Source organism: Aquarana catesbeiana, linkage group LG02 (genome assembly GCF_042186555.1).
Source record: "Aquarana catesbeiana isolate 2022-GZ linkage group LG02, ASM4218655v1, whole genome shotgun sequence".
NCBI lineage: Eukaryota > Metazoa > Chordata > Amphibia > Anura > Ranidae > Aquarana > Aquarana catesbeiana.
The window spans coordinates 48,165,666-48,179,418 of record NC_133325.1 but is presented as its reverse complement, the minus strand read 5'-3'; the positions used below and the strand labels follow the sequence as shown (position 1 = coordinate 48,179,418).

The 13,753-nt window shown below is 41.4% G+C and overlaps 1 protein-coding gene across 4 annotated transcripts in view; it reads left to right on the top strand.

The window, feature by feature from the left end:
* MYO7A (myosin VIIA) overlaps positions 1-13,753 on the top strand; it is a 305,890-nt gene that overhangs the window by 208,985 nt on the left and 83,152 nt on the right. For all 4 annotated transcript variants that reach the window (XM_073612854.1, XM_073612852.1, XM_073612851.1 and 1 more), the window contains 2 exons: positions 4,112-4,238; positions 7,263-7,382. In XM_073612854.1, coding sequence (XP_073468955.1) covers positions 4,112-4,238; positions 7,263-7,382 — 247 coding nt within the window. The remainder of the gene's footprint in view (positions 1-4,111; positions 4,239-7,262; positions 7,383-13,753) is intronic.

Genomic DNA, 13,753 nt, shown 5'->3' with positions numbered 1-13,753 from the left:
TGTTAAGACATTTTGAACAATTTCATGCTCTCAACTTTGTGGTAACAGTTTGGGGGTGACCCCTTAATGTTCCAACATGACTGTGCACCAGTGCACAAAGCAAGGTCCATAAAGACATGGATGAGTGAGTTTGGGGTGGAGGAACTTGACTGGCCCGACCTCGATAGAACACCTTTGGGGTGAATTAAAGGGGAGACTGCGAGCCAGGCCTTCTCATCCACATCAGTGCCTGACCTCACAAATACGCTTCTGGAAGAATGGTCAAACATTCCCATAGACACACTCCTAAACCTTGTGGACAACCTTCCCAGAAGAGTTGAAGCTGTTATAGCTGCAAAGGGTGGGCCAACTCAATATTGAACCCTACGGACTAAGACTGGGATGTCATTAAAGTTCATGTGCATGTAAAGGCAGACGTCCCAATACTTTTGATAATATAGTGTATGAATGGCTGTGCATGAATGAACTTCGGGTACGGGGGTATACATCGGTGCTCACATAAACACCATTATAGCATACGGGTGTATGCAACAAAAAAAAAACTATAGTCACTTTTAACTGAAACTTAGAATCTGGCCCTTCTCACCCACACCCTCTATTTTTTTCTATTTTGTCATATTTTGAGTTCTTCATTCCATTTCCTCCTCCCATCTTCCTAGATGACTCTTTCATTTCCCCCGAGAATAAATAGCTGCCCAACCCTGGTGTCATCACTGGCTGTGTATGTCATCAATTCATTAAAGCGGAGTTCCGCCCCCCCAAAAAAAAAAAAAAAAAATGGAAGCCAGCAGCTACACATACTGCAGATGCTGGCTTTTAATAATAGCACACTTACCTGTCCTGGAGCGATGTCGGCACTGCAGCTGATGTTTCCATAGTACCACCCTGCAACATCCGGAATCTGCCCACCATCGGAAAAAGAAAAGGTGAAGAAGACATGTGATGACACCAGACACAAGACACCTGGATTTACAAACATTAAAAAAAAATAAAAGGTGTGGGGTTGTCAAAAACATAGTTGTCCTTTTAGTATTTTCTAAATCACTGACCTATAACTAGGGGGTAGTCATGGAAGTCCTGCTTTAACATTTTTTGGAATATGAAAGGATCAGGGTGGCAGTCAGGCAACTGCCATTTTCCAGAAGGTGGTCAGCATAGCGTTCTAGTGTTTTATGTAGTACATAGCACTCCTATCATGTGGAAGGTAAGTGCAGTGCTCAAAATTAATCTCAAAGCGAATATTTATATAAATGTATATATGAAATAGTGTACATATACATAAAAAGTGCACACAAATGATCTGAGAATAAACTCACAATAATGCAAACAGTGTATAGATGTATATGAGTATACACTAAAATATACAAGTGTGATAAACCTAAAATAAAAATGATATACTGAAGGTCATAACAAAATGTGAAAATGGAAATTACGTGAATAATGTCCAGTGATAATGTTCAAAGGAAAAAGGTACAAGTCCTTAATGTTTGAAAAGGGAACCAAACAATAAATTATAAATATCCAAAACGTGGTTCAAAATAACTGACACTTGAACTGGGTAACGACGTGACATAGAAAACGTGCCCAAACTTGTTGATAAGTGATCTACCACCAGAGAGTCAAAAGGCTTACTGGAACGATTGAACCCAAATAGGTGTACACCCAATGGGTCAATCAGGCTTGTAAGGCTACACACCCAAGGGGAACTGTCACAGAGGACACAACCTCCAGCCATAGTTGCCAACAGTCCCGATTTTCCCAGGACAATCCCGATTTTGGGATCCTCGTCCTGATCGGAGGCCGTCCCCATTTGAGATTTTGCCGAAAAACTGGAATGTTTGGCTCTGCAGCAGTTCTGGCTCCTGACTCCAACAAAATGGTTTGGTGTTCAGCTACATCTCCTCTCGTTCCTCGTGTTCGGTGGAGAGGGGAGGGGCCGATCCGTGCAGCCAATGAATCGGCTTCTCTCTTCACAATTCTACAGCCGGGGTTAGCTGCACGGATCGGCCTCTCCACTGAATACGAGGAACGAGAGGAGATGTAGCTAGACTGCACTGATTTAAGAGGTACTCCGCTGGGGGCACTGATTTAAGAGGCACTCTGCTGGGGACACCTGATGTAAGAGGCACTCTGCTTGGGACCCCTGATGTAAGAGGCACTCTGCTGGGGACGCCTGATGTAAGAGACACTCCGCTGGGGACACCTGATGTAAGAGGCACTTTGCTGGGGACACCTGATGTAAAAGGGCACTCTGCTGGGGACACCTGATGTAAGAGGCACTCCACTGGGGACACCTGATGTAAGAGGCACTCCGCTGGGGTCACCTGATGTAAGAGGTAGACTACTGGGGACACCTGATGTAAGAAGGCACTCCACTGGGGACACCTGATGTAAGGAGGGACTCTGCTGGAAATGCCTGCTGGAAGGAGGGACACTGGGGACACCTGATGGCATCTAGTGGCAGGGAACACACTCAGGGCTCCCACTGAGTTCAACTCACCATAATGTAGAATATTTCATTTTATATTACAATGTAATAATAATATTAATGCGCTTCAATCATCCACACACCATAACAACCATGGTGCCGGGATAATTGAAGCGCTAACACCAGGTGTTTGGAGTATCTTTTTCTGCTGATTGTTAAACTTTATGGAATACACATATTTCTAATGTGGTGTAGGATCTGGGCCTGCTGTCCCTTCATCCCTCTTTTTTTCCTTCCTTCTTTCTCCTTCCCTCCCTTCCTATTTCTTTCTATCTCCCTCCGTCCCTCATTCATCTCAGACTCGGACCACACCCCCTTTGAGCCACACCCCTTTAAGCCATGCCCACTATGCAGTTGAAACCACGCCGCATTTTCCCCTCTACACCACACCTTAAATCGCATACCCCGCCCACTAATTATAACAAGACTCCACCCACAGACAAAAAAGTGCCCCTATAATTTTTTTTACAATGTTGGCAACTATGCCTCCAGCCAGAAGACCAACTCCAACAATGGACCTCAATGGGATAAGTAATAGACAGGAAACCGCATGGATGGTTTCTCCAAGGGAATACGTTTATGAAAAGGAAGAAGAAGTATGCACATAGTGTAATTCCGTTTAAATCGGAAGTAATTTATTGATAAAAAAGGAGGAAATACACTGATATTTTGGTTGATAAAAAAGCGCTTTGGAATAAAACAGTGACTTCAGCAGAGCGTCCCAGTGCCCCAGCGCTCTGCTGAAGTCACTGTTTTATTCTAAAGCGCTTTTTATCAACCAAAATGTGAGTGTATTTCCTCCTTTTTTATCAATAAATTACACTATATGCCTACTTCTTCTTCCTTTTCATAAACTTATTCCCTTGGAGAAACCATCCATGCGGTTTCCTGTCTATTACCTATCCCATTGAGGTCCATTGTTGGAGTTGGTCTTCTGGCTGGAGGTCGTGTCCCTTCTGACAGTTCCCCTTGGGTGTGTAGCCCTACAAGCCTGACTGACGCATTGGGTGTACACCTATTTTGGTTCAATCGTTCCGGTAAGCCTTTTGACTCTCTGGTGGTGGATCACTTATGAACAAGTTTGGGCACGTTTTCTATGTCACATCGTTACCCAGTTCAATTGTCAGTTATTTTGAACCACGTTTTGGATATTTTTAATTTATTGTTTGGTTCACTTTTCCAAACATTAAGGACTTGTACCTTTTTCCTTTGGACATTATCATTCGACATTATTCACATAATTTCCATTTTCACCTTTGTTGTTATGACCTTAAGTATATAATTTTTATTTTAGGTTTATCACACTTGTATATTTTAGTGTATACTCATATACATTTATACACTGTTTGCATTATTGTGAGTTTATTCTCAGATCATTTGTGTGCACTTTTTATGTATATGTACACTATTTCATATATACATTTTTTCAGTTCACTTTGAGATTAATTTTGAGCGCCTCACTTACCTTCCACATGTTTTTTATTTGTTGCAATTGATCTATTGCTGTGCTAGCTCAGCTGCCTTCTTACATTGGTTGCAGACAGAGCAGTATATTTGCTTTATATTTCATAACACTCCTATCAATGTATGCTGAACTGATCTTGCATTTTTTCGATTCTGCAGGGATGAAATCTACTGCCAAATATGCAAACAGCTTACCCAGAACCCTTCGAAAAGCAGCCATGCCCGCGGCTGGATCCTCATGTCTCTCTGTGTAGGATGCTTTGCGCCCTCCGAGAAATTTGTCAAGGTGAGTTACACAGTTTATTTGGTGCGTTTGCAAGGAATGTGGCATTTACTGCCTCATCGGAATTACTGATTTTCTTGGGCTGCGTTCACACTTGAGCGTTGCGTTTTTGAGAATTTTTTCTGGCGTTTGTATGGGCGTTTTTTGAGCGTTTTTGTACAGCAGTTTTAAAGTGTTCTTGAGCTTTGCCATTTTTCATTAGCCAATAGAGAAAAAATATCATCTGTTTCATCATTTTGTTGCTGTGTTTTTCAGCTTTTCATCCACTTTTATTCATTATTTGCTTTTTATTTTATTTTTTTATCTTTATTTTTTTCGTAAGGCGTTAGAGGTTATGGTTGGGGTAAATTTGTTTATTTTATTTATTATTATTTGTTTACTCATTATTATTATTTATTTAGTTTGTTAGACTAGGGGTTATTAGGGGTTGGGGTTAGGATTAGGGTTAGGGGTTAAAGTTAGGGTTGGAGTTAGGGGTAAATATTAGGGTTGGGGTTAGGAGTTAGGGGTAAATATTAGGGTTGTGGTTAGGATTAGGGTTGGGGTTAGGGGTTGAGGTTAGTTTTTTTAAAATTATTTTTTATTTATTTATTATGTATTTATTTATTATTATTATTATTATTATTATTAATATTATTATTACTACAATGAAACCTGCCTGCTTCCGAGATCTGTGAGTAACAAACTATTTCTAAACAAAGTAAAAGCGCTAAAAATATGACATGTTAGTAATATTCATGTACAATTTTGGACAATTACAGAGCAGTGTTTAAAAAAAAAAAAATGTTTGGGGGACTGGATTTCCGCTTTTTAGAAGTGTACAAAAGATGTGTGGGTGGTTTGCTTGAGTGATTGACAAGCTCTGCACTGACATCATCCAGTTTGGCCCGAATTTGAAACATGTTGGTGAGAGAAGGGTGTATAGAAGATCGGAAGTAAGTAGGAATCTAAAATAAGGTTTGCTAAAAATTCTTCTTGTCTTCAAATTTCCTACGTTTAGCCTTTTATGTGATTGCAATTTAAACAGATTGTAAACATATAATTGGGGGACTTTGTAAATGTTTCAAAATAATCTGCATGATTATACCTATATTCACAAGCAATTAGATTGATATCTGCACTGCTGAAAAATGTGTTAGTTTTCCTTTCATTCGGTTTTTGTTTATTTTTTCATTTTTCGAGTCATTCGTTTTATGATCGCAATTCGTAAATTCGAAAATCCGAAAATTAAAATATTCAAAATTAAGAAAGAAAATCCAAAAATTCTAAATACTAACTAACTAATAGTAACTAAGGATGAGCTCCGGCGTGTTCACACAGCCCATGTGCAGAGCCCGCCAGGAAGTCGGCACGGCGCTGCGCTAATCACAGGCAGTGAGACATTTCCCGATCTCTGCAGCCGCACATCGGGACAATGTCTCACTGCTTGTGATCAGCGCAGTGCCGACATCCTGGCGGGCTCTGCACGTGGGCTGTGCGAACATGCCGGAGCTCATCCTTAATAGTAACTAACTATTAAATTATAGGTATTGGAATTTCCTTTCAAATTTGGCTGTTAGTGAACGTAACAAATATGAATTTATCCGAAGTTACGAATTATCGAAATAACAAATGCCGCTTCTAAACAAAGGGAACGGAACAAATTAGTAGCAAATAATAATAATAAAAAGTTTTTATTATTATTACTGTTATTTATTATTATTAATTTGTTACGTTCTATTCGTTTAGATACGGCATTCGTTATTTCGGATAATTTGTAACTTTGGATAAATTCGTATTTATTACGTTCACAAACAGCCAAATTTGAAAGGAAATTCCAATATGTATAATTTATTAATTAGTTGTTATTAGTTATTTTTTCAGATCTTCGAATTTTTGTGTTTTTTAACATTTTCTAATTTTCTAATTTACAAATATACAAATTTTCAACGTTTCAAATTTACAAATTTTTAAATTTTCCAATTATTCGGAAAAATTTGTTAAACGGGTTTTCGTTAATTTGGATATTTCCGAATTAACAAATTTGTCAAAATTTGTTCAAAAAACAAATTTGGAACAAAACAAATTGCACATATCTAATTGATATAAAGTACACCTGTCACAATTATCGAAATAACAAATGCCGCTTCTAAACAAATGGAACGGAACAAATTAATAGCAAATAATAATAATAAAAAGTTTTTATTATTATTACTGTTATTTATTATTATTAATTTGTTACGTTCTATTCGTTTAGATACGGCATTCGTTATTTCGGATAATTTGTAACTTTGGATAAATTCGTATTTATTACGTTCACAAACAGCCAAATTTGAAAGGAAATTCCAATATGTATAATTTAATAATTAGTTGTTATTAGTTAGTTATTATTACAGATCTTCGAATTTTTGGGTTTTTTTTTAATTTTCTAATTTTCTAATTTACAAATATACAAATTTTCAACGTTTCAAATTAACACATTTTTAAATTTTCCAATTATTCTGAAAAATTTGTTTAACGGGTTTTCGTTAATTCGGATATTTCCGAATTAACAAATTTGTCAAAATTTGTTAAAAAAACAAATTTGGAACGAAACAAATTGCACATATCTAATTGATATAAAGTACACCTGTCACAATAGATGACAGGTAAAAATAATAGGATAAACTAGGCACTGCTAGATGCCAATGAGGTTTTATCTAATGTGGACCTTTCAGTCATTTTACAAGTCTGCTTAAATGTATTCCTGACATGTCACAATAAAATACAGCAACGTTCTAATATGTCCAGGAAGTAGATAGTGACTCTGAACAAAGCTGGTGCTGTCTTTCTGGAGAGAAAAGCAGATGGGGGATCTTGAGAGGTATGGCGATCTCTCTGTGAGAGGTAACTTCCAACATAAAAAGGTATTCCTGATCCCTAGGTCTGCATTAAAGTTGAATTCTGGTCAAACAGTTAAATTCACAGTTCAATGTTATTAATATATATATATAATTTGCCATTGTACCTGCAATAGGACTTTTATTTCTGTCTTCTTGTGTTTTCTAGTACTTGAGAAACTTCATTAGCGGAGGTCCCCCGGGATATGCACCGTACTGTGAGGAGCGACTGCGGAGGACGTTTGGTAATGGCACCAGAACACAGCCACCCAGCTGGCTAGAACTTCAGGTGAGTTACCACAATCCTCTGTCTACAAAAGAATCTCAGGGATTTCATTCCTAAAATATATAACTTTGGGTCTCAGTATGTTGCCACTTTATAAAACCCTGGTTAGGCCACATCTGGAGTACTCCGTCCAGTTCTGGTCACCAATCCTCAGAAGGGATGAGCTGGAGAGAGTCCAGAGAAGGGCAACAAAATTAATTAGGGGACTGGAGGACCTTAATTATGAAGAACGATTACAAGCACTAAATTTATTCTCTCTGGACAAGAGACGCTTGAGAGGAGATAGGATAGCGATTTACAAATACCTCAATGGTGATTCCAGTGTAGGTAGAAAACTATTCAGTCTCAGGAAGTGTAAGAGGACACGGGGCCACACCATGGTTGGAGGAGAAACGGTTTAACCTTAAACTGCGAAGGGGGTTTTTCACTGTCAGGGCAAATATGATGTGGATCTCCCTCCCACAATTGGTGGTGACTGCTGGGAGTATTTTTAAAGACTCTTGGACGTGTATCCTAAAGAACACAACATACAGGGATATGGCAAATGATTATCGACGCTGACAAACATACACCTACATAGGTTGAACTGGGTGGACTATATTGTCTTTATTCCACCTTACCTACTACCCTGTTTCCCCGAAAATAAGACCTAGTGTGATTGTCAGTGATGGCTGCAATATAAGCTCTACCCCCCAAATAAGCCCTACCCTGTTTCCCTGAAAATAAGCCCTACCCTGAAAATAAGACCTACAAGGATTTTAACTAGGGCTTATTTGGGGGGTAGGGCTTATATTGCAGCCATCACCGACAATCACACTAGGTCTTATTTTCGGGGAAACAGGGTATGTAACTATGTATGTTAGCAGTATGAACTATCTGTGATACTCCTCTAGCTTCCAATCAAAACAATGGTTTGATTTAGATAGGTGGCGATAGGGCAATACAGAACATTCTTTTTTTTTAAAGGTAATTTTACCTTCCTTGTAAAAAAAACATACATAGAAAAGGTACAACATGCCACACATGTGTACATAGGCAAAAAATACCATATTAACAAATTAATCCTGTCTAAAGACAGATATAAGGTCCACATTAGGGATGAGCTGAACACCCCCCCGGTTCGGTTTGCACCAGAATATGCGAACAGACAAAAAATTGTGTTCAAACACGCAAACACCATTAAAGTCAATAGGATACGAACATGAAAAATCAAAAGTGTTCATTTTAAAGGCTTACATGCAAGTTATTGCAATAAAAAGTGTATGGGGACCCGGGTCCTGCCCCAGTGTCATGTACCAGGTGTGACCAGAACTGTGTGGTTAGCTACAGAGGAACACCAAACACATGTAAGTGAAAATATAAATGATTTATTAAAGTAAGTGAATAATAGAAAGTACAACCACCTCCAATATGACACAGTGCAATAACCAACCAACAGACAGAGACCCACAAATAACAACAGACAGATAAGTACAATAAATGGGAAATACCAGGATCATAAACAAGAGCCAGGCCAGGGTCATACACAGCAGATCAGCAGATGGACAGGGGATTTTCCAGAAACATAGACGTAAGCCAGGCCAAGGTCATATACGGGGAGATCAGCAGATGGGGTAAGGGGACACAGGACAGGGAGAGGATGGATGGATCAGACTGCAGGCAGGGATTCAAGGTAACAGGTGGGACAGAATAGGGATCAGGACAGGGAGACAGGATCAGATACACGGGTCACAGGTTCAGAATCAGGATCAGATCACAAGCTAGCAGATCAGGGCACAAGGACAAAACCAAGGCAAACATGTGAGTGCTTGCTGGGTATTTATAGGCCTGTAATTGGCCTCAAGTGACACCTGATTGTAGGAGGTGCTGTCTGCTCCACACTGCCAGGATCCATCCGCTGGTGGATGCCAGTACTGCGGCCCAAAGATGACATAATATCAGCAGGGAAAAGCTCTCCTGACAGTTCCAAACTGCCAGGAGACACCTGCTGGTGGACCTCAGTACTGCATGCCAAATGACAGATATTATTAGCGGATGGAACTTTTCCTGACACCCAGGGGACATGTATCAATGCAAAAAAAAAGTTTTTAAAACGGACGTTTTTTCAGGAGCGGTGATTTTAATAATGCTTAAAGTGAAACAATAAAAATGAAATATTCCTTTAAATATCGTGCCTGGGGGGGGGGGTTTCCTTAGTCTGCCTGTAAAGTAGCGCATCTTTCCTATGTGCATAACAGTACCACAGCAAAATTAAATTTCTAAAGGAAAAAATGACATTTAAAATTGCTCATGGCTGTAATGTATTGTCGGATACCGGCAATATAGATAAAAAAAAATTAAAAATGATTGAAAAAAAATGGCGTGCCCCCCTCCAGTCCATTTCCAGACCATTCGGGTCTGGTATGGTTATTAAGGGGAACGCCACAGCAAAATTTTAAAGAAAATGGCGTGGGGGTTCCCCCCAAAATTCATACCAGACTCTTATCCAAGCAACTAGCCATGGCAGGCTGCAGGAAAAGGGGGGGGGGGATAAGAGAGCTCCCCACCTCCTAAATCATACCAGGCCACATGCCCTCAACATGGGGAGGGTGTTTTGGGGTCCCCCCCAAAGCACCTTGTCCCCATGTTGATCGGGACAAGGGCCTCTTCCCTCTTGCCCGGTGGTTATGGGGGTCTGTGGGCGGGGGGCTTATCGGAATCTGAAAGATCCCCCAGATCCCGGCCCCCCCATGTGAATGGGTATCGGGTACATTGTATCCCTACCCATTCACCAAAAAAGTGTCAAAAAAGTAAAAACGACAGGAGACAGAAGACAGTTTCTGACAGTTCCTTTATTTAAAAAAAATTGTGTCCCGCAATGTCCATCCATCGCCAATCACGGCGTCTGATGGTCCAGAGAAAAAAACACGTAAAAACTCAGCCTCCATGGGAGGCGTCCCGCCGACTGCTGTCTTTTCGCTTTGACAGCTGTTATATGGGCAAGGGCGGGGCCACCCGCTGACGTAAATGGGTGACCCCGCCCCCCTCTGACATCACATGACTTCAAAAGAGGATGGGGTCACCTAGTTACGTCACCGGGTGTCCCCGCCCTTGCCTATATAGCAGCTGTCACTGCAAAAAAATTGAAGATGGATGGACATCGCGGGACACTTTTTTTTTTTTTTTTTTATAAAGGAATTGTCAAAAACTGTCTCATGTCGTTTTTACTTTTTTGACACTTTTTGTCCCATTCACATGGGGGGGAACGGGATCTGGGGGCTTCCAGATTCCGATAAGCCCCCTCCAGCAGGGTTGCGGGGATGAGGCCATTGTCCCCATCAACATGGGGACAAGGTGTTTTGACTGGGTTCCCCCTAAAATCCATACCAGACCTGAAGGGCCTAGTATGGATTTTGGTGGGGAACGACATGCCATTTTTTTTTTTTTTACATTTTGGTACAGGGTTTCCCTTAACAACTTCAATACACTGTGTTATATAAACTACACTGCCTGCATTGACTGAATATAGAGTATACACTGACTATCTAGTCTACACTAAATGCAGAGTATATATATATGACACATGAGGCCTAAACCCTGATTCATCAAGCTTCAGGTGCACTTAATACCTCTTGCACACTGGGGCGTTCAGTTGCAGTGCGTCCCTCCTGGCACTTTAGAGTCCAGCCCCACTGCAGGCAGCCTGTCAAAGCCTATGGTAGGCTGCAGCTGGACAGGGCTGAACGCTGTACAGAGTGGTATTGGTATATAGGGCCCGGTCAGTTCAGGGGTAAGGTTCCCGATCTCAATATGTGTTTGGCGTTCCTGACTAACGAAGAAAGATTTTTAACACGATATTCCCTTTTGAAGGGATGTAGAGGGGAGAAGACTGCAGATAAACAAGTAAAACTTATGTAGAAGGATTTCTTTCATCTCTGTGTATCATCTGAAGCTGTTCACTTCTCTGGGGATATATGAGGGTTTACAACCACTTTAAGGCGACCCATACATGGATCGAAACCCATCCAGCTTAGCAGGGATTGGCCAAATTTTGAGTCATGTATGGGCAAGCTGGTTTATACGAATTGATCTATGGATCGACTTGTGTGTAACCAGTCTGTCAAGGCAACACTGATCAGTTTTCTGACAGTGGAGAAGGCTACCCACCATTAGAACACAATGGCACAGCGGGAGTGATTCCCCCATCCACATTGAATATGTGGATGGGAGATTCCGGTCATTTTGTTTATTTTTTTTCAGTCAACCAGCTGGTTGAACATAAAAAAAAAAAAAAAAGAATAATGTATGGTCAGCTTTAAGGAGTGTAATTAGCCCTCCTAATTCTTTTCTTGGAGTACAGAATCATTAGTGTCTATGCTGCAGAAATGGGAGAGTGGGTAGGTACAAGCCAGTGGCGTAGCGTGGGGGGGGGGGGGAGCAGCCGGTGTGGTTGCCTCTGATGCAACATTTAGAGGGGCGCAGAAACTGGCCCCACGTCTGGGTCCAAAGCCTCAGCCGGCCCCATTGTTGTCTATGGAAGTAGGGCCGGAACGTGTGATGAGACGCAGATAGAAGGATTCCACTGACGTCAGTGGGACTGGGTGCTGACATCACCGGCCCTCCTCCCCCGGCCAGGAGAGGGAAGAACCTGGCAGAGCGAATGCAAGCGGAGCTGTGCTCAGTGTAGACACAGCGAGGCATCAGGTTTCCCTGATTGTCTCCCCTGACCCGGGCCATGGGCTGCTGATTGCAGGAGAGGAGGAGATGAGGAAGGCTGCCAGTGACCTCGGGATCCCAGCTTGCCACACGCAGCAACACACAGCATGTCGAGGAAACCTGATGACCGCACTCGGGAGTTCACAGAGTGCCCCGTGTGTAAGTACAGAGGCTGCTGTTCCTGCACCATATTTCCTGCCTGGCTAGGAGGACACAGGGGGGGGGGGGGGTGATCCTTATTGCCCCCCATCTTTTACCCCTTCTGCCCCCCAGGGGGTGGGTCTCCTCATTTACAGCAGAGCAGCCAGCCAATAACCCCAACATAACGCCAATAGTACGGATTAGTAAGGGATCCCCGTTATTCACAGCCGGAGTCTGTGATTGGCTGCCTGCCTATTATAAGTTTAATCTGAGATAGCTCTTTAAACTTTGGTAGTCAAAGAGCTATCTCGGACCACGCTACGCCGCTGGTCTTAGCAGTTTAGCAAAAGACAACTGGGCAGGGCTGACACTACTCAGTCCACAGAAAATGCTGTTTGTTATCAGTCCACAACAGGACTTCAGAGCTGAATGCATTGCTGGCAGATCAATAGGAATTTTCCTTTTTGCAAGGACTTTAAGGCTCCATTCACACTAGCGCGTTTTTTGATGCATTTTGCAGAAATGCATGGGAATTTTTTAACATGGGTTCCTATGGAACATGTTCACATCAATGCCTTTTTGTGCCTCTGCGTTTTTGGAAAGGGTCAGGGACTTTTTTTCATGCAAAATGCAGCGTTTTGCATGTAATAGAATTCAATGGACCAGCATAAAAAACGCAAGTGCAGCGTTTTTACAGCGTTTTTGATGCGTTTTGCGTTTTTGGCTTTTTTTTTTTTTTTTTAACTGTATACAGTCTAAAAAAAACTGTAAAAAAAAAAAAAAAAAAAAACGCAAAACGCGGCAAAAACGCTGCTCAAAAACGTGGCAAGCATCACAAAAAAAACTCCAAAAACGCTCAAAAGCAACATGCTTAGATGTGAATCAAGCCTGAGGCCTCTTTAACACTTGTGCAGTTTGCATATTGCAGGTGCATTTTGTGTTTTGTTTTTTTTAATACATATCTTTAAACCATTGAAGCCTAAAAAAAAAAACCCCTGGCCCTTTCCATAAAATGCACAGATGTGAACTAACATCCATAGGAAACCATGTTAAATGGACTGTAGTGTGTTTCTGCAAAACTGAAAATGCACTAAATAATGCATAGGTGTGAACCAGGCCTTAATGGAAAAGGAGCGTGGGGAAATGTGCATGCGTTGCAGAGCCGTACTGCACGTGTTTTTTTTCTTATTTTGCCCAGATGTGCATGTTAAGGAGACATTTTCACTAATCCCACATAGCTATGGTGGGGGTTTTAAACAAAACTATTAAGCCTCGTACACGCGATCGGATTTTCTGACGGGAAATGTGTGATGTCAGGCTGTTGGCAGAAAATCCGACCATGTGTACGCTCCATCGGACAATTGTTGTCGGATTTTCCGCGGACAAATGTTGGATCGCAGGTTTTAAAATTTTCCGCAGACAAATGTCTCCGATCATGTGTACACAAGTCCGTCGGACAAAAGTCCAAAGTACAAACACGCATGCTCGGAAGCAAGGACGAGCCAGAAGCGGTCGGTCTTGTAAACTAGCGCTCGTAA